The sequence below is a fragment of the Microcaecilia unicolor genome, chromosome 5 (assembly GCF_901765095.1).
Source record: "Microcaecilia unicolor chromosome 5, aMicUni1.1, whole genome shotgun sequence".
Lineage (NCBI taxonomy): Eukaryota > Metazoa > Chordata > Amphibia > Gymnophiona > Siphonopidae > Microcaecilia > Microcaecilia unicolor.
In genome coordinates, this window is record NC_044035.1 from 220,894,913 (window position 1) to 220,913,169 (window position 18,257).

The 18,257-nt window shown below is 44.7% G+C and overlaps 1 protein-coding gene across 1 annotated transcript in view; it reads right to left on the reverse strand.

Moving 5' to 3' along the window:
• The window catches only part of MBTPS1 (membrane bound transcription factor peptidase, site 1), a 514,786-nt gene that overhangs the window by 357,104 nt on the left and 139,425 nt on the right, over positions 1-18,257 (reverse strand). The window contains 2 exon segments of the mRNA XM_030203794.1: positions 1,152-1,254; positions 3,371-3,438. Of these exon segments, the coding sequence (XP_030059654.1) occupies positions 1,152-1,254; positions 3,371-3,438 (171 nt within the window).

Sequence of the window (18,257 nt, forward strand, 5' to 3'; positions counted from 1 at the left end):
TCTGGAAGCTCTGGTTGATCTCGTTGGTTATTTCGTTTAAGTCACTTTTGAACGGGATATGGATCGTAACATCATCGGCATATATGCAGGGGTTAAGGTTTTGATTGGCTAGGCGTTTGGCTAATGGTATCATCATTAGGTTGAAGATGGTTGGTGAGAGGGGGGATCCTTGAGGAACTCCGCATTCCGGTCTCCAAAGTGGCGATCTGTCCGTGTTCGTTATTACTTGGTAGGATCTGGTGGTGAGGAATCCTTCAAACCATTTGAGAACTGGGCCTCCGATTCCGAAGTACTCTAGTAGGTGTAATAGTATTCCATGATCCACCATGTTGAAGGCATTAGACATGTCGAACTGTAGTATGAGTATGTTCTTGCCGGTTGCGATCGTTTTTTTGAATGTGTTCACTGCCGACACTAGTACAGTTTCAGTGCTATGATTTGATCAAAATCCTGATTGAGACTCATGTAGAATTGAGTGTTTGGTCAGGTATTCCGTGAGTTGTTTCGTCACTATGCCTTCCATCAATTTTGTTGTGAGTGGGATAGAAGCAACTGGTCGGTAGTTGGTTAAGTCCATTGTGCTTTTCTTGGCATCTTTAGGCAGTGAAGTGAGTAGGATATTTCCATTTTCCGTGGGGAAGAGCCCATTTAAGAGTCTATAGTTTACTTGGTTCGTGAGGTCTTGTTTGAATTGTTTGGGTGCGGATCTTATTAGGCTGGTAGGGCAAATATCAAGTTTGCATTGAGATTTGGCATATTTACTAAGCCAGTGTGTGAGTTCATTTATTGAAATCAGGTCAAAATTGGTCCATGATCGATCGGCTGGGTATTCCCCAGGATTTGGGTCTAAGCATTCAAGGATGCTTGTATACTCAATGGTATTGCTTGGTATCATGCGTCAGAGCTTTGTGATCTTTTCGTTGAAATAGTTCGCTAGGTTGGTTGCCGATGGGGTGTCTGTGCTGTTCGAGGTGACACGTGTGGTGTTTAGGAGATTGTTTACAAGTGAAAAGAGTTTGTGCGTGTCCTTGTAGTTTGGTCCTATTATAGTTTTGTAATGCTTTCTTTTGGTATGTCTGATTTTGTATTTTCTTTGTACCTGTTTCCACTCTTGGAAGTATAATATGGAAAAACACCTTAATGCTACCTACCCAAGTTGTCATGCCCCTAGAAGAAAATCGGGCTATATTATCTTCAAAGTCAATGCCACCCACTCCTATTACATCCATCTGATCCGCAGGATTATTAAGAGTGCTAAAAAAATTAAAACAGAACTAGAGTTAGAAATGTACAATAGTCTCATCTCATTCTTTACACTATCCCCTTTTCCTGTATCCAAAATATTTTCGCTTTAAGTTCTGCAAGTTTAGCAGCTAAAGTTAAAGATAGCTGAACTTCTCAACTACAGTAAATGTAGGTAACAATCCTAAAAACTAGCAGGGCATGCTTAGAGATGTTTGTATAAATTTGATTAGATGTCATGATAATCTACTGCAACTCCTGGATGCAGAGGACAATGCACATTTGGGGTTGATTCATACCAATCCAGGTCCTACTCCTTCAAGACATCGCTCTGCTGGGCCCAGATGGTTTCAAAGGTTGGAAAGTTTTGGGGGGTAGGGGTAGAGGTAGTTGCAATTGGAGGGTGTGAGGTAGCCTGGGAGGGGGATAGTAGGCAGTTTGAAACAAGCAATTTGCTAACTGCCATGTTTCACCTTATGTAAGTTTCTATGCTGCAGAACCTGGGACTGCTTCTCCTACAGAAATGCAGTGGACCATTATTTTTATGGGGGGGGGGGGGGGGGGGGGAGGCTTATGGCTCTGAAACTCTCAGTCTGATCTGGCACATTATAAAACTCTGTACATCTTTTCACCGTTTTTCCACCATGTCAAATTCAATCCCATTTCTTTAAATTTTCAACACTTATTTGCCTCCACACAGATATTTTCAACTCCTTGTGCAAAATGAAAACAAAACCGAGGTCACAGAAGACAGCTAAACTTGGAAAGGGCCATAATAACATTACAAAATTTCTGAGCTCTCAAAAAGCTGCTCTGTCCAGAGGACATCAGAGTACATCACCCACTCGTGTGCCTGACCTAATCCTGCTTAGACAAAGATAATTCAAAACACGGCAGCTAGACTTATCTTTGGAAAAATGCGATTTGAAAACACAAAACTCCTCCATGAAAAACTACATTGGCTCCCAATCAAAGAATGCATTGCTTTCAAAATCTGCACTCTGGTTCACAAAATTATCTACGGTGAAGCCCCGGGATACATGACAGACCTGATCGACCTACCAACTAGAAACACATCCAAATCAACATGAACGTACCTAAATCTGCACTACCCAAGCTGCAAAGGACTCAAATACAAATCAACTTACGCATCCAGTTTCTCCTACATAAGCACACAACTGTGGAACGCATTACCAAAAGCCTTGAAAACTATGTACGACCACCTAAACTTCCAGAAAAAAATAAAAACTAACCTGTTTACTAATATGTTTACTCCTGTAGTTATAATTACCTGTAATGTAACAGCATCAGGGATTCTAGAGATGATGTAAACACTGTCCATAATTTTTCTATAAGTCAGTGTACATGTTCTAACTTGTTAAACTGTTATTAAGTCAATGGTACTTAATTTCCTTTTTTATTGTTATATCCAAATTAATAAAAATGATTGAACAGAAAAAAAAAAAAAAAAGGCATACCCTACCAATCCAACATAAAGGCCTGATCTCTGCAACATAACAAAACTAAAGTACGTAATGGACATAACACAATTCTTCTGTTGTATGATTCCCTAATGTGGCTGTGCCACATGAGCTTTATCTTACCACAATATCACTTTGTATTTGCTTACACTGGAGTCTGCAAACACCTCTTCGGTACTATGTAAGCCACATTGAGCCTACAAATAGGTGGGAAAATGTGGGATACAAATGTAACAAATAAATAAATAAAATTTTTTAAAATCTGGCTGTTACAAAGGTAAGTCATACCAGAGTGGGTGCATTAAGCATCATGATGTCTATATACACGCACCATTTGCAAATGTAAAATGCATATGCACATTTAATGCATATCCCAAAAATGCCATCTTATGTGGAAAGGTTTGTGTACAATGTGAATGTATGCATGAAAATCTATTTTCTCTCATACAGTTGAATTACACAAATTAATTATGTTTTCCCTTGACGAGTCTTTGAAAAGTTACACCCTTTTCTCCAAATTATCATTTTCTAAGTCACATGACCACTTTTAGAGTACCATTTACTTAACTTCATCACTGCTGAAGGATGTATTATTAGTTCTAAAGAAAATCATATCTAAAAAAATAATGTTCAGTTTTGGTTCTTACCCATATAAAGGTCCATCATTTCCAATAGCAGAAACCATGATCACATTGTTGGCTGTAAGTTCCCAGACCTGCATTTGCAAAAAAGGAGATACTAGGTTTTTTTACACTAATATAGACCAAACTGAATTGTTATCAGCTACTTAATCTGGCATGCTTGCAGCTCTGTTTCCTTAAACCTATACTTCTATACACAGATCTAAGTGCTAAAAAAACAACTTGAAAATACATTTTGATTCTGATGTTGGCCTTTCCCTTATGCAAAATACAACAGTATCACATCTATAGCTATTTGTTGAAAGCCATAACTGGACTGCTAATCAGTAGGCATCAACTGCTATGGGAAACAAAAATCTATGTCCATAAAGATAGCTAGCCCTACTGGCTTTGCAGCCTCAGAACAGAAACACCATGCTTGGATATATGAGGTTCACTATGCTGCTGTGATAATAACCCTTGCTGACTAAAGTATTAATAGGTCAGCTTTGGACAGAACTTCCCTTCTAGCTTTCTCCATTATTGAAATCACTGCCTCCCAACTTTTTTCTCGTTTTTTTTTTTTTTTTGGGGGGGGGGGGGGGGGCTCTTTCAAGTTTGCTACATCTTCTTGGCATACCAAACCAAAATCTCACAATTTTCTTATTTGCTAGTCATTGGAAACAGGCTACCTGACTGTGAAATGTCAGATAATGTACTTTAAAATATATAGTATTAAAAAGCCTAAAACACACTTAGATAGAAATTTAGAAGAGTATGGGGGACCATATCAGGATCTAATGCAAAATGTTAATTCACTCCTGTCCAATGTGCATATCTGGACCTTGAACACCTTTTTTCTAGCCCTTCCACAGGCAGCACTTTGTTCTAACCTCCTCGCCCCTTCCCCCATGAATAATTTTTTTCCTCTTGGTCTCCTCCACTAGCAACTCTTACCCAGTGGGCCAGGTCAAGGCAGTCTATGTCCTGAAGCTAGGAATGAAATGGTGTATCCCCCCCCTCATGGGTCATACAGGAAAGAGCCTTTCGAAAACTCTGATTAGAGAGGAGGGTGAGAACTGCTCATAGCACTGGTCAGCCAGCTGCCCCATGAAAACAACTTAAATAACCAGATTATATACTTAGAAAACTGGCATTGGTTATAATCAAGAAAAACTAAGTTAAATTATACAGCCTACAACCCAAACAAAAAAAATACTGACCCCTGACATTCACTATCACTGAATTAAATGCAAACATGTTCTGCATCCACAGAAGTCTTCCCTCAAACAATGGGTGTAGAGCAGAACTATGGCATTCCCCCATATTATTCACCACAGAGGAAAGTTACGACTCTAGTTTTATCTCAGTAAGAGCGACATAACCTCTTTCCAGTAGCAGGCATATTATTTATTTATTTATCTATCGCATTTATACCCCACCTTTTCCCACAGGATGCAGGATCAAAGTGGCTTACAATAGACTGAAAAGGCGAACGCCAATCCAGTGGTAAAACAAATACAATATTTAAATAGATAAGTCATCAGAGTGAAGAAAAAAAAATAGAAATAAGGAGTCCAAAATGGTCCACTCAAATGCTGTTAAAGAACTTGCAATAGTAAGTTAGAGCCTGAGCTGAGCTCCAAAGGGTGAAAAGGTCTTGACTCGCTGTGACAGGTTATAGTAGCTGAGCCAACCTCTCCATCCATCCACGCCAACCCCCAAGACAGGCAGAGTGGCGACCGATCCCTCTCTCATGATCTTCGTCAGAAACAGCTGACCAGAAAGCAGATCCCGTCAAACAAGGCAACGAATGCATGCGATAACCAACGGCTGGAATCGGCGGCCTTGAAGGAAGCGATACCCCCACAATGTGCAGTATTCTCCATGTTGACTCCCCAACGCAAAGCAATTAATACATAACCCTACTAATTTCGCTCACGATCTACAAGGACAAATCTACCGTTCAATAACAGCACCAACAAGGACCTACCTAGGAAAATGCAGCATCATAAATACAGTATTGCAGTGCGCCCTGATCAATACACTTACTGAGACAACTGAATAACCCAGATTACTACAGATCCCAATAGCCCTCAATGCTAATAGAATATCTTGGTCTCGGTTACAAATGCAGAGCGCAAACAGACCCTTCTCAAAGCATAGGATAAATGACCACGAACAAAAACTAGAAATATGTAGACGAAAATTAACCTGAAACCTCAAGACACCAGATTCTGCATGCAGTGCAAAATAGTAGATGTCGGCAGATAAAGACCTGTACGGTCCACCCAGTCTGTGCCCAATAAAATAAACTCATATATGGTATGCATACTTGTTCTTGATTTATCCTTGCAGCACACCGGTTATAAGAAGCAGTGATATTATATATATCCCAATAAAATTACTCAAGTACTAAAAGAAAAATTCTACTGACAAAAAAAAAAGTATGCTCAGCTATACAAAGTCCCCCCCCCCCCCCCCGATATTCAAAGCTATTTAACTGGCCAGACTCGGCCGCTGACTGGTTTACTAGCATATTGGCACCTAACCGCTAATATTCATTGGGAAATAACTGATTATCTCCGCTGACTACTGCCGGTTAGTGTGTAGCATGGAACTATTAAATTATTATTATTATTTTTTTAATTTAGAAATTTTTTATTGAACCATCAATTTAACAACATTCTGGAGCCAACGACTCCCATAATATGCCACACTACTTATTCTACAATAGTTACCACATTCCAGTTTTCTCTCCATAACCCCCCCCCCCCCCCCGCCCAATTCCCCCCCCCCTAGTCTTATGCCCCAGTCAGAAGTGTCTCCAGATGTAACCACTCCTCTGCAGTGGGACTGTATCTCCCTCTGCGTCTGTCCGTCATCTTTTCCATAGCTGATACCACCCTAAGTTTCTCTATCCATTCCTTCCCCGTAGGTCCCCTTGTCTGTTTCCATTTTAAGGCCACCAACGTTTTTACCGCTGCCATCCCCATCCTCTTAATCCTACATTGCCACTTCTTCCCCCTCTGGTTTCCCCAACCCAATAAACACCATTTAGGATCACAAGGGGACAGAATACCCACTGCCTTAGTCAGTAGTGCTGTTACTTCTTTCCAAAATTCCTGCTGAACCGGGCATTCCCACCATATATGAAAGTAAGTTCCCCTCCCCTTCTCACATCTCCAGCATAAATCCGAGGTGTTCGGGTACATAGCTTTTATTTTATCCAGTGTGTAATACCATCTGCTTAAGATCTTATATGCATTTTCTTTTATTAAGACACATATGGAGGCACGTTTAACCTCCAAGCAGACTCTTCTCCATTCTGCTTCAGTTAATTCTGTACCTAGATCCCGTTCCCAAGCTGCCATAAATGGTAATTTCACAAAATCCCGTCCCCTTATATAACCATACAGTTTGGAAACCCCTTTTCCCTGTAGATCTATATCTCCCCACAGGTTTTCAAACTGTTCGCTTTTAGCAAGGCCATCTTTTAACCCCCTCTCTCTCATGATATAATCTTTCACCTGAAGGTATGCATAGAAGTCGGACTGGGGTAACTCATAATCCGATCTTAGTTCCTCCAAACATTTGATGGAACCATTGTCCAAGAAATCTCTGAAGCGAATCAACCCCTTTTGAAACCAGGTGAGAAATACCCTATTTTCTGTCCCTCCGGGGAACCCAGGTTCCTGTACTAATCAGGCATATGTGGATTTGTTCTGGGTACCCCGAAGCCTCTTCTTAAGGGACCCCCATAGCGTCAACAAGTGGGACACAAATGGATTCATAGATAATCTCTTATAATCATGTTCAGGAGTAGAACCCCACAGGAACGCATCCAATCTTCCCCCTTGTACAAATATCTGTTCTAATCTTGTTATCGGGGATAGGTCCACTTTGCTCCACTCCCTAATTTGCTTCAGCTATGCTGCCCAATAATACCAAAGTATAGTTGGCATACCCTGTCCTCCCTGCTCCACAGATCTCCATAAAATCTTCCGTGATAGGCGTGCCTGATGCCCTCCCCAAACAAATACATCCAACTCCATTTGTATCCTCCCAAATCTCCCCCTTAGGGACTGGAATAGGCAATGTCTGGAACAAGAACAGTAATCTTGGTAGTATGTTCATCTTTATAGCTGCTATCCGTCCCCACCAGGCCAGCCAGCCCTCCTTCCACCTGTTTAGATCCTTTCGTATTGCTCTAAGAAGGGGTACATAATTAAGCAGATATAAACTGTTAAGATCCTGTAGGATGCGTATACCAAGATACTGGAAGCTAGCAGGTGCCACCCGGAACACAAAATTCCTCCCCACCTGTTCTAGTTCCGGGTCTGGAATCATAATCCCCATTAACTCTGACTTATCTAAGTTCACCTTGAATCCAGACATTGTTCCAAAGGACTTTAATTCTCGCATTATGATTGGCAATGTCAGGAGCGGAGATCCTACATAAAATAAAATATCATCCGCAAACAATGCCATTTTGTGATCCCTTCCTCCCATCCGAACTTCTTTAATATCCCGTAACATTCTAATTCTTTGCGCAAGCGGCTCTATAGAGATTGCAAATAGTAAAGGGGACAAGGGACACCCCCTGCCTTGTTCCCCTCTGAATTGGCTGGACCAACCTCCATTTACTTTGATCAGGGCTACAGGCGACGTATAAAGCCCTTTAACCCACCCAACAAATAGACTTCCCAATCCCATCTCTAACATAACCTCCCATAAATACTCCCATTCAACCCTATCGAACGCTTTTTCAGCGTCGACCGTTAATAACGCCAAGGAATCCCCTTCTTCTCTGAGCCCCCCACATAATGTTTAAAGTTCGTCTGATACTGTCAGCCACTTGTCTACGCACTATAAAGCCTGAATGGTCCTCGTGGATAAGAGAGGGGAGAAGCACCTTCAGTCTCTCCGCCATTATTTTAGCTAAGATCTTAATGTCAATGTTGAGCAAGGAAATCGGTCTGTAAGATCCACAGACCATGGGGTCCTGTCCAGGTTTTAACAAAACCGATATCCCTGCCTCACGCATACTGAATGGTGGTGTTCGGGCTATAAAGCAGGCATTCCCTGTCCTCACCATCAGAGGGCCTATTTCATGTTGGAATACTTTATAAAATTTTGCAGTGTACCCATCTAAACCCGGTGATTTCCCCTCCTTCAAACTTTTTATGACCGAGAGTACCTCCTGCAGGGTAATCGGCGCCTCCAATTCCGCTCTTTGCGCGGCTGATATCTTTGGCAGATCCAACTCCCGCAGGAAGTCTCTCATTTCTTCCTTCTGGGTTTCTGGACCCCTAGAATATAAATTAGCGTAGTATTGAACAAATTGCTCTCTAATTTCCTCATCTTGGTAATGCATTACATCCTTGTCTCCCTTTAGTTTTACAATTGTATTTTTAACCCTTCTCTCTCTTAATTTCCTGGCTAGCATGTTTCCTGCCCTGTTACTAAATTCAAAGAATTTCTGCTGCATTAAACTCTTGTGAAATTCCATCTTTTTCATCTGTATAGTTTGCAACTCCGCTCTCCACTTAAGGAGCTCTTGTAAATGACAAGTGCCCCCTTCCCTTTGATGCCTTGCTTCCTGTCTTGCCAATTCCCTCCGAACCTTAACTTCATGTTGTTCTCGCTCCTTTTTCTGGAAAGCCCCTTTTCTTATAAGATGTCCCCGAATCACCACCTTCAGAGCATCCCTTGGTGTCCCGTCCCCCACCTCTAGATATTCTGTGATGGCCATTCGGATATCCTGGCAGTCCCCCGCTTGATCAAGTAAGGCCTCCAAACTTTTCCCGAGCTCTGTCTTCCCATACCCTTCAATGAGATCCAAACTGGAGCGTGATCTGAAGCATGAATGCTTTTTATCTCCGAACTGAGTGTCGCTCCCCAAAGCCCTCTGCTACACCAGATTACATCAAGTCTAGCATAAGAGCTCTGAGTATGGAAGTAATGTGTATATGATCTCTGACTGGGGTGTTGGAGTCGCCACACATCAATTAAATCCAAGTCCCTCACCAGCTTAAGAAGTAAGCGTCTGCTAGCTCCTCCCCTTCCCATCCTTCCTTTAGTATGATCAATTTCCTCTACCGGGAAGTTAAAATCACCCCCCAATATGACCCTGCCTTCCACAAATGTTATCAACTCTCGTCTGATGTGATCATAAAACCTCCCCTGGCCAACATTGGGAGCGTATACATTTACTAATGTGATGGGACCTGAATTTGTTCTTCCCTTGATGGCAATGCATCTCCCTGCCTCATCTTTATATACAGCTTCTTTGACAAATTGCAAATGATCTTTCACGTATATGGCCAAACCGCCTGTTTTACTCCCCTTTGGATCTGCCACTGTAAAACCTTCCCCTAATCCTTTGTTCAATATGAGATGTGTATCTTGTGTCCTAATGTGCGTTTCTTGCAGCATTACTATGTCCCAATTCATTCTCCGTATCTCTCTAAAGATAACACTTCTTTTATTCAGGCTGTTTAATCCATTAATATTCCACGACCCCACCCTTAACCCACCTCCCACCCCCCTTCCCTTTCCCTTTCCCTGCCCCCCTCCCTCCCCCTCCCAATCATGGGCCTGTCCCGCAACTGGCCACCACCCACTCCTGCCAGTTTTACCCCCCCAGGAAGTGAGCCTTCTCCAGAGACCCGCTTCTTAACCTTATAGCATACCTTTCAGCACTCCCCCTCCCTTTTCCCATTATTCCGTCCCCCAAAACATCAACAAACAGCCTTTCCCTTTAATAACCAGCCATTCTACCTTCTGGCCTACATTTTGTCCATAATGTCCAGACTGCAAACAAATCAGGTGCCATCTTCACTCTCCATTACAGATCTGTCCGCTCGCTGCCTAGGACCTTCATTGTGCCCAGTCACCTTCTGCCAGCCATTCTGCTCCTTGCTGCCTGGGCTTCGCTGCTGCTGTCTCGGGGGCCCAGCTGTCTCTCTTGGCAAGTCTGTACATCCCATTTCCTTCAATATTTTTCAGGCCCCAACATGAGATTGAAGTTCACGTGTTTTGTTCCCCACTGTGATTTGTATTCCAAACGGATGTAGCCACCGATACCACAACCCAGCTTTCTAGAAATATGTCGCAACCTCTTTAAAGTCTCTCCGCCTTTGCAGTGTTTTCCGTGCCAGATCCTGGAATATTTTGATCTTCCCTGTTTTCCACTCTATTTCTCCCAGCCTTCTCGCCTTCCGCCATACCGCCTCCTTTACAGGGAATTTGTGGAAACAGGCTATTATGTCTCTAGGTGCTACACCTCTTTGGGGCCCAGGCTCCTGTGTGCCCCCTCAATTTCCACTTGTTCCAACTCCGCCACTGTACCATCTCCATTGTCCTGCTGAAGCAGATAGGCACAGATGTCTGTCTGCACTGCGTCTTTAAATTGTTCTTCTTCAGGAACTCCCTTGAAGCGGAGATTACATCTCCTAGAGCGATTTTCCAAGTCTTCTATCAGTGTCTCCATCTCCATTTGTGTCTGCTGTTCTGTCTTGAGAGATTTCTGCAACTCTCGTACCTCCTCCGCTATTACCTCCGTTTTTTCCTCCGATTCAGCCAGCCGATTACCAATTTCCCTCATTTCTTCCCGCAGCTCCGTAACCGCTGTATAGATACTGCGCCTCGTTGCCACCAGCTCCGTTTTTCTTTAAACAATCTTACAAAGTCCTGTTTGCTGATCTCCGTATCACTCGCCACTGATTCCTCGAGGTCTGGATCGGAGTCGTCCTCTTCGGCCGCCACTTTGGTGCCTCGTGTCGTCGCTCGAGTTCCAGCGGCTTTGCCTCCACCCGGGATTTCGGACGTGTATTTAAATTTGGCCAGCTTTTTCCTCGCAGCCATGGCTTCGGGAATCGCTGCGTTTGAAGGTAATTCACCTCGTTTTAGCGGGGGTAGTGTCTTTTTCGCTCCAGAGCTGACAGAGCTTCTCAATTAAGCTGCCATCTCTTGGAGCTAACATCACTTCCTCTAAATTATTTTTTTATAACTTTGTTGTCTAGTGATTTCACTTTTGTAATCAAATTGGCCCACATCTCTGGTTCTTCTTTCCTCTATCCTAATAGTTCACTATACAGTACCCTCTGTCCATTTGCCATTTCTTTCTCCCCTCCCTGCCTCCCTTCCAAGCATGTGCCCCAATCTTCCCCATTCAACTCCCCCCCTGGATAGAATCTCCTCTCACTTCCTCCCCTTCCCCCACAGTATGGGGACCTCGGAGCCTGAGTGCGCATACTCAGCATCTTCTGCTTTCACTCACTCCAACCCTAATCTACCCCAACTATGACATCCCTTGTCACTTATTCTCCCAAAACCTCTCTCTGGGTTGGGTTATTTACCCTCCCACTCATACTGTCCCCCTTTCCTTGCGAATCAAGTTCTACAAACCAGTAATCCCCTGGGGAAATCCTCACACTTTCTCATTCCCAATTTACCAGGAGATATGTTTTTCAAATCTTGTTTATTAACAACATTTAGAAACCTAATAACTGTATTGTACATGTACTGTAACAAATTTTTACAGAAATACTGTACATTTATAAACAAACTGTACACAATAGTGTACTGCATTCAATTCAAGAACAGTAGTTATCAGAACACATTTTAGTTAGATCAAACTAGAACCAAAAAAATCTTTATAGAAAAGGTTTGTTTTCCTATTTTACTTCTCTTCCTTGTGGCAAGGTCACGCCAGCGTCTCAACAACATGAGAAACACTTGCTTTTTCTTCTTGTTCTAGGTAAGCCAGTGCTGCCTTTAGGATCTTGATCTCTTCACTATGACTCCTTTTCTCAGTTTTATCTAGACCATGTGCAGGCTCAGTGCGACTGTTTTCATTATCATCTTCATTCTCTCTCCCATTTTGCATAGCAATCACAACAAAGTCGGTTAGTTCTTCTTGCGTAACTTTCTGCATCAATTCTTTTATGCCATCTTCACTAGCATTCTCACAGTCCTGTATTTCTTGAAACAAAGGAAGGCGATCATCATCATCTTCCTCAGCCATTTCATGGTCAGTGCATCTTCTTGTCCATTTTCATCTTCAGAATGTTTCTCCATGATCTTTCTAGGGTTTGTGGTTCAAATTCATCCCAAGATTGAGCTATCCAGATCACTTTTTTAAAAAAATTGTCATTTATATAATTTTAAAGGTACAATCACAAGGATAAACTTACATCAATAAATATAGTCAAATCTATCTGTATGAATCAACAACATAAGAAATACATATGAAAAGACACAGGGGTCCTTTTAATAAGGTGTGCTAAATGCTAAGACCACAGGAATAAAATGGGCTTCTTAGCATTTACAGGGGGATAATCAGAAGCAAACGCCGACGTTAGAGGCTGTTAGCGCCATACTAGCACTAGTTGCTGAACTCAGAGGGAACTGCCGAACTGGAAGGGGGGTGGCGGAGGGCTTGGAGGGCGGTCAGCGTTGCTGGGCTGCTGAACTCGGAGGGGTCTACCGAACTGGGAGGGGGTGGCCGAGGGCTTAGAGGGGGGTCAGCGTAGCTGGGCCGCTGAACTGAGAGGGGACTACCAAACTGGGAGGTGGTGTGGCAGGCGCTGTGTGAGAGAGAGTGATTATGTGTGAGACAGTGAATGACTATGCAGCCTTCCCTTCCCTCCGAGGGCAGGGCAATGAGAGCAAGTGCGATTAGGAACCCAGGAACACTACACGGCTTCACTGCCACGGAGTCAGCTTCAGAACGTTGGAGGTGCGAATTATTATATTAGATTTGGCACTTCTGTATGGCCACATTCATTTTGAATCCTAAAGCCAGCCCAAAGCCTTTCAACTCTCGTATCACCAATTCCAATGATTGCTCAGGCTCAGTTAATGTATAAGATACCATCTACAAATAACATTATCTTGCAATTTCCCTCTCCTAATTTGACTCCCTCTACCCTGTTATTTCCTCTTATTCATATTGCCAACTGCTCTATAACTAAGGCAAACAACAGCAGGGAAAAAAACGGCACCCCTATCTTGTTCCTTGGCCCAGTTCAAAGGTCTCCAAAAACCAACTGTTTATTGTTATACAGGCCAATAATGCCCTATAAAGCTCCTGCACACAGAGTACAAACTTTCCTCCCAGGCCTACTCGTTCTAAAATTTTGAACATCTAAGTCAAATGCCTTTTCTGCAACCACTGCCAGCCGCCTAGTGGGCTCTTTTTGAATCTTTGTTCTCCATATTAACTTGAGAATCTATGTTATCGGATATGCTTCTACCTTGCATGAATCCTAATTAGTATTCATGTACCAACTGTGGCATGAAACCCTGCAATCTAGTCACTAAGATTTTAGTTAGTATTTTATAGTCCACTGCTAATAGAGAGACTGGTCTATACGATCTGTATTTTAACAGGTCCAAACCGTCCTAACCCTATAATTGTAACCCTTACAGTTCTCATGGACAACCTGGCGGGCCCTAAGCGAGTCCCACCGTGTTGTTAGGCTTTACCATGGTTCCTGCAAGACACACTCCAAAGATCTGACAGAACTTACCAATACACCACCTTCTGCTCTACCTCCTAGCAGTGAATTAATTGTCATCAAGATCTTGGACTCGCTTGCTCAATATGCATCTTCTTCAGACAATTCTATTATTGGCATGCCCTCTAAATATCTTTCTGTATCCCCCTCTGCAGTGTTGTGATCAGGCCTATACAGTTCATTATAATACTCCACAAAACAGTCCTTAATCTATTTGTCTAGACCACTTGCCCTCTTGCTTTTTCACTCCTAGACATTATTCCTAATCCTCAGTCTTTTTAACTTATAGATCACAATCTTATTCACACTGGGACCAATTCACAAAGCATTAACGCGGCTTTAACCCAGTTTTACCACTAGTTTTAATGGTCGAGCAATGCTCAAATGGTTTCCGCGCAGGTATTAACTCATGCTGAAACTATTATCACAGAAGATGAATTTAAATACATGTTAATGCGGTCATTAAATATCCTGCAGCCATGCTTAAAAAAAAAAAAAAAGGTTTCTCAAATACGTTGTGCGCAAGGAAACTTTTCCCCAGGTCCAGGGCAGTGTAGAAGGGAAAATTAGGTTCTTACCTTGGTAATTTTCTTTTCTTTAGCCACAGCAGATGAATCCATTAACTGATGGGTTATATCCGCCTACCAGCAGGTGGAGATAGAGAACACTGAAAAACCACAGTGACCTTGGACGGCTAGCCCCTTCTGCCTTCAGTATATGAAACTTCCAAAGCAAAATGAGAAAGAAAGGTAAAATAATGTAAACTTTCCTCACTGTGAACAAACGCCCCAGAACCGGAGCAGTAACCAAACAAAGGAGGGATGATCTCAACCTCCTGCAATAGAACAGCTTGTAGAAACTCTGAGAACTGATCTTCAACTCCTCCCGATGCGATACAATATCTGCATGAAGGATCTGAACAACAAAAACCAAGTCAGACAGGGAGGGATCATGGATTCATCTGCTGTGACTAAAGGAAAGAAAATTACCAAGGCAGGAACCTAATTTTCCCTTCCTTGTCATCAACAGCAGATGAATCCATTAACTGATGGGATGTACAAAAGCACTCCCTACGTAGGGTGGGAACAGGCAACTCCGCGAGCAAGCACCTGCGCTCCAAAATGTGCGTCCTGCTTCGCTGCTACATCCAGTCTGTAATGCCGTACAAACGAGAGCTGAGAAGCCCAAGTAGCCACACGACAGATCTCTTGAAGAGATAGGACACCCGTTTCAGTCCACGAGGAGGAAATCGCTCTCGTGGAATGCGCTTTCAATGCTTCAGGCGGAGACCGGCCTGAAAGCAGATAAGCAGAAAAAATGACTTCCCTAAGCCAACGGACTTTAGTGGCCTTAGATGCCATACACCTGCGTCAAGGACCTGTCAACAATACAAAAAGGTGATCAGAAGTCCTGAAGTCATTTGACATCTGAAGATACTGCAACAGAGCCCTGCGGACATCCAAAAGACGCAATTGCCCAGAGAAATCCGGAAAGTCCTCCCTCGAAAAGGAAGGTAGAAAAATGGGCTGGCTCAGGTGACCCCCAAATACTCGAGAGACTGAGTGGGGGTCAGCTGACTATTGGGCAAATTGATCACCCAGCCCAGAGTCTGAAGAACCGTTATAACTCTGGTCATGGCTAGACGGCTCTCGTCTGCCGAATCTGCCCTGATGAGCCAGTCGTCGAGATACAGGTGAACGCTGACACCCTCTCGCCTGAGAAAGGCAGCTACCACCACCATCACCTTGGAAAAGGTACGAGGAGCTGTGGTTAGGCCGAAAGGCAAGGCCCGAAATTGGAAATGTTGGCCAAAACCGCAAACCGCAGAAACCGCTGATGCGGCGGTCAGATGGGAATATGCAAGTACGCTTCCTTGAGGTCCAGAGACATGAGAAACTCTCCTGGCTGTACCGCCGCAATGACGGAGCACAGGGTTTCCATGCGAAAGTGTCGCACTCTTAGGGCCTCTGCGTAAGTAGAGGATCGGACTGAAAGACCCACCTTTTCGAGGGACCACAAAAGAGTAGTGACCGCAGCCGCGTTCGGCAGGAGGCACCGGAACAACCGCTCCAAGCTGCAGCAAGACTTGCAAGGTCTCTTCTACCGCTGCCTGTTTGATGGCAGTGCCGCATCGGGACTCCATAAAATCATCTCTCACCAGGGCACCAAATTCCAATCGGTAGCCTTCTCTGATCAGGTCCAGGACCCACTGATCCGAAGAAATCTTGGTCCACTCCTCGAAGAAGAGGGAACGACGACCCCCTACTGCAGGAATCGATAAGTGGACTGACGCCCCATCATTGTGGAGGACGCCCCCGAACTCCTGGCCGTGGACCAGCCGCTGCGGAACGCTTGTCCGAGCGAAAGGAGTTCCTCTGCTGAAAACGGGCACGTTGAGAAAACCCAGCAGAGCGCCCCGGGCGATACCTGCGATCTTTTGGAAGAAGGCCGCGGCCTACCCTTAGAATCCCCTAGGTCTTTAACAATCTTCTCAAATTCCTCTCCAAATAACAGAAGGCCCCGAAAGGGTAACCTCACCAGCCTTTGCTTAGACGCCATGTCCGTCGCCAATGCCGCAGCCAAAGAAGGCGGCGGGCAGCAACCGCCACAGACCTCTGCTTAGCCAAAGCTCTGACCAGATCATAAAGGGCATCAGCCAAAAAAGACAGGGCAGACTCCATACACGGGCCAGCCTCAGAGAAGGAACCCACACCATCCTCGGCCATATCACCCGCCTGCTGTAAACAGGAAAGGCAGACACAAGCTGCATAGGAACTGCAAATCGCTGCCCTTAAGGAAAGGCCTGAGATTTCAAAGGACCGCTTCAACGCGGATTCTAGCCGCCGGTCCTGCATACCTTTCAAAGTGACCCCTCCACCGGGAGAGTGGTCTTTTTAGTCACGGCCGTGACCAACGCATCCATTTTAGGCACCTCCAAAGGGGCCAAGTGATCCTCACTCAGAGGGTAAAGCTGACCCATACCCCTGGCAACCTTAAAAGGCCCATCAGGTTCAGAACATTGACCAGAAATAAGCTCTTGGATGGAGTCATGCATCGGAAAAGCCCGAGAAGGCTTCTTAGTACTAGCCACCCTAAGATTAACAGAAGAGGCATCGCCCTCGGCCGGATCTTCAATAGAAAGGGCCCGCAAGGCGTCAGAAATGAGTGCTGGCAGCTCGTCGCAGTGTAAAATCCGTACCGCTTTAGGATCATTCAAATCCTGTGGCAAACCGGGACCCTCATCAGGATCATTCGTCCATGAGGGCATGCCAGACTCCTCAGACTCCCCACACCCTGACTAGAGGGGGGAAAAGGGAGAGGCGCCACCCTCAGACGGGGAATTTACCCGTCTACATTTAGCGTCAGTCCAACGCTTGGGGAAAGAAGGAAATTCTGCAGCTAACACTGGGCTATCAAAACCTGGAGGGCATCCAGTCTGCAACGTAGTGTCAGACGCCTCCGGCAAAGCCCGTTTTAACATAAAGGCCTTATGCATCAGCAGCACAAATTCAGGGGAGAAAAACTCACCCTGGCCCTCCGCCCCCGAATTAGGAGAAGCGGAGGAAGGAGCTCCTCTAGCAGCCTCAGAACGAGGCGTCCCCCTGCACTCAGACTCCTCCGCAACCGCGAGGGTCGAGTCATGCGGCGCTGCCAAAATGGTGCCCGCTGCCAGCTCCATCGAGCGGGAAGAATCACCGCTTGTCATGCCCGTACTAGCACGAGCGTCTAAGGAGCACGTACTGCAAAGCCCCGCTGCTGACCTGCGTTTACCACAGCGGGAGCAGCGCTTAACGCCTTCAGCAGCCATCGCCTGACTGGACGGAAGTATAGAAATAAAATGGCAGCTTCGCGTCCGCGGGAACCTCCCCAGAGGAGCTGGGCACCATTCTCACCTCAGAAGACCGAGTCAACGAGCTCCAGTCAAGCTGCAGAGCCAGAATCTCTGGCGAAAGCCTCAGAACAGCAACGCTATAAAAGCGCGCCTTTTTTTTTTTTTTTTATAACACTGTGAGGAAAGTTGGAAACAGGCAGCAACAGAGGGACTCCGGGAGGAGGGGGGATGGGGTAAGGCAGGGACAGGGAACAAAACCAAGTATGCCTTCAAAGTGGGCACCACCAGCCACAACACCCCTGCTCTACTGGCAAAGCACAGGAGCCACCCCAGGCAGAAATCCAGCAGCTGATCAAGCGACGTCCACACCTGCTGGGAGATAGAGATATACTGAAGGCAGAAGGGGCTAGCCGGCCAAGGTCACTGTGGTTTTTCAGTGTTTTCTATCTCCACCTGCTGGTAGGCGGATATAACCCAGCAGTTAATGGATTCATCTGCTGTTGATGACAATGAAAGGCTGGTTGAGAGAAACAGAGTATCTAGCAGCACTCCCCTT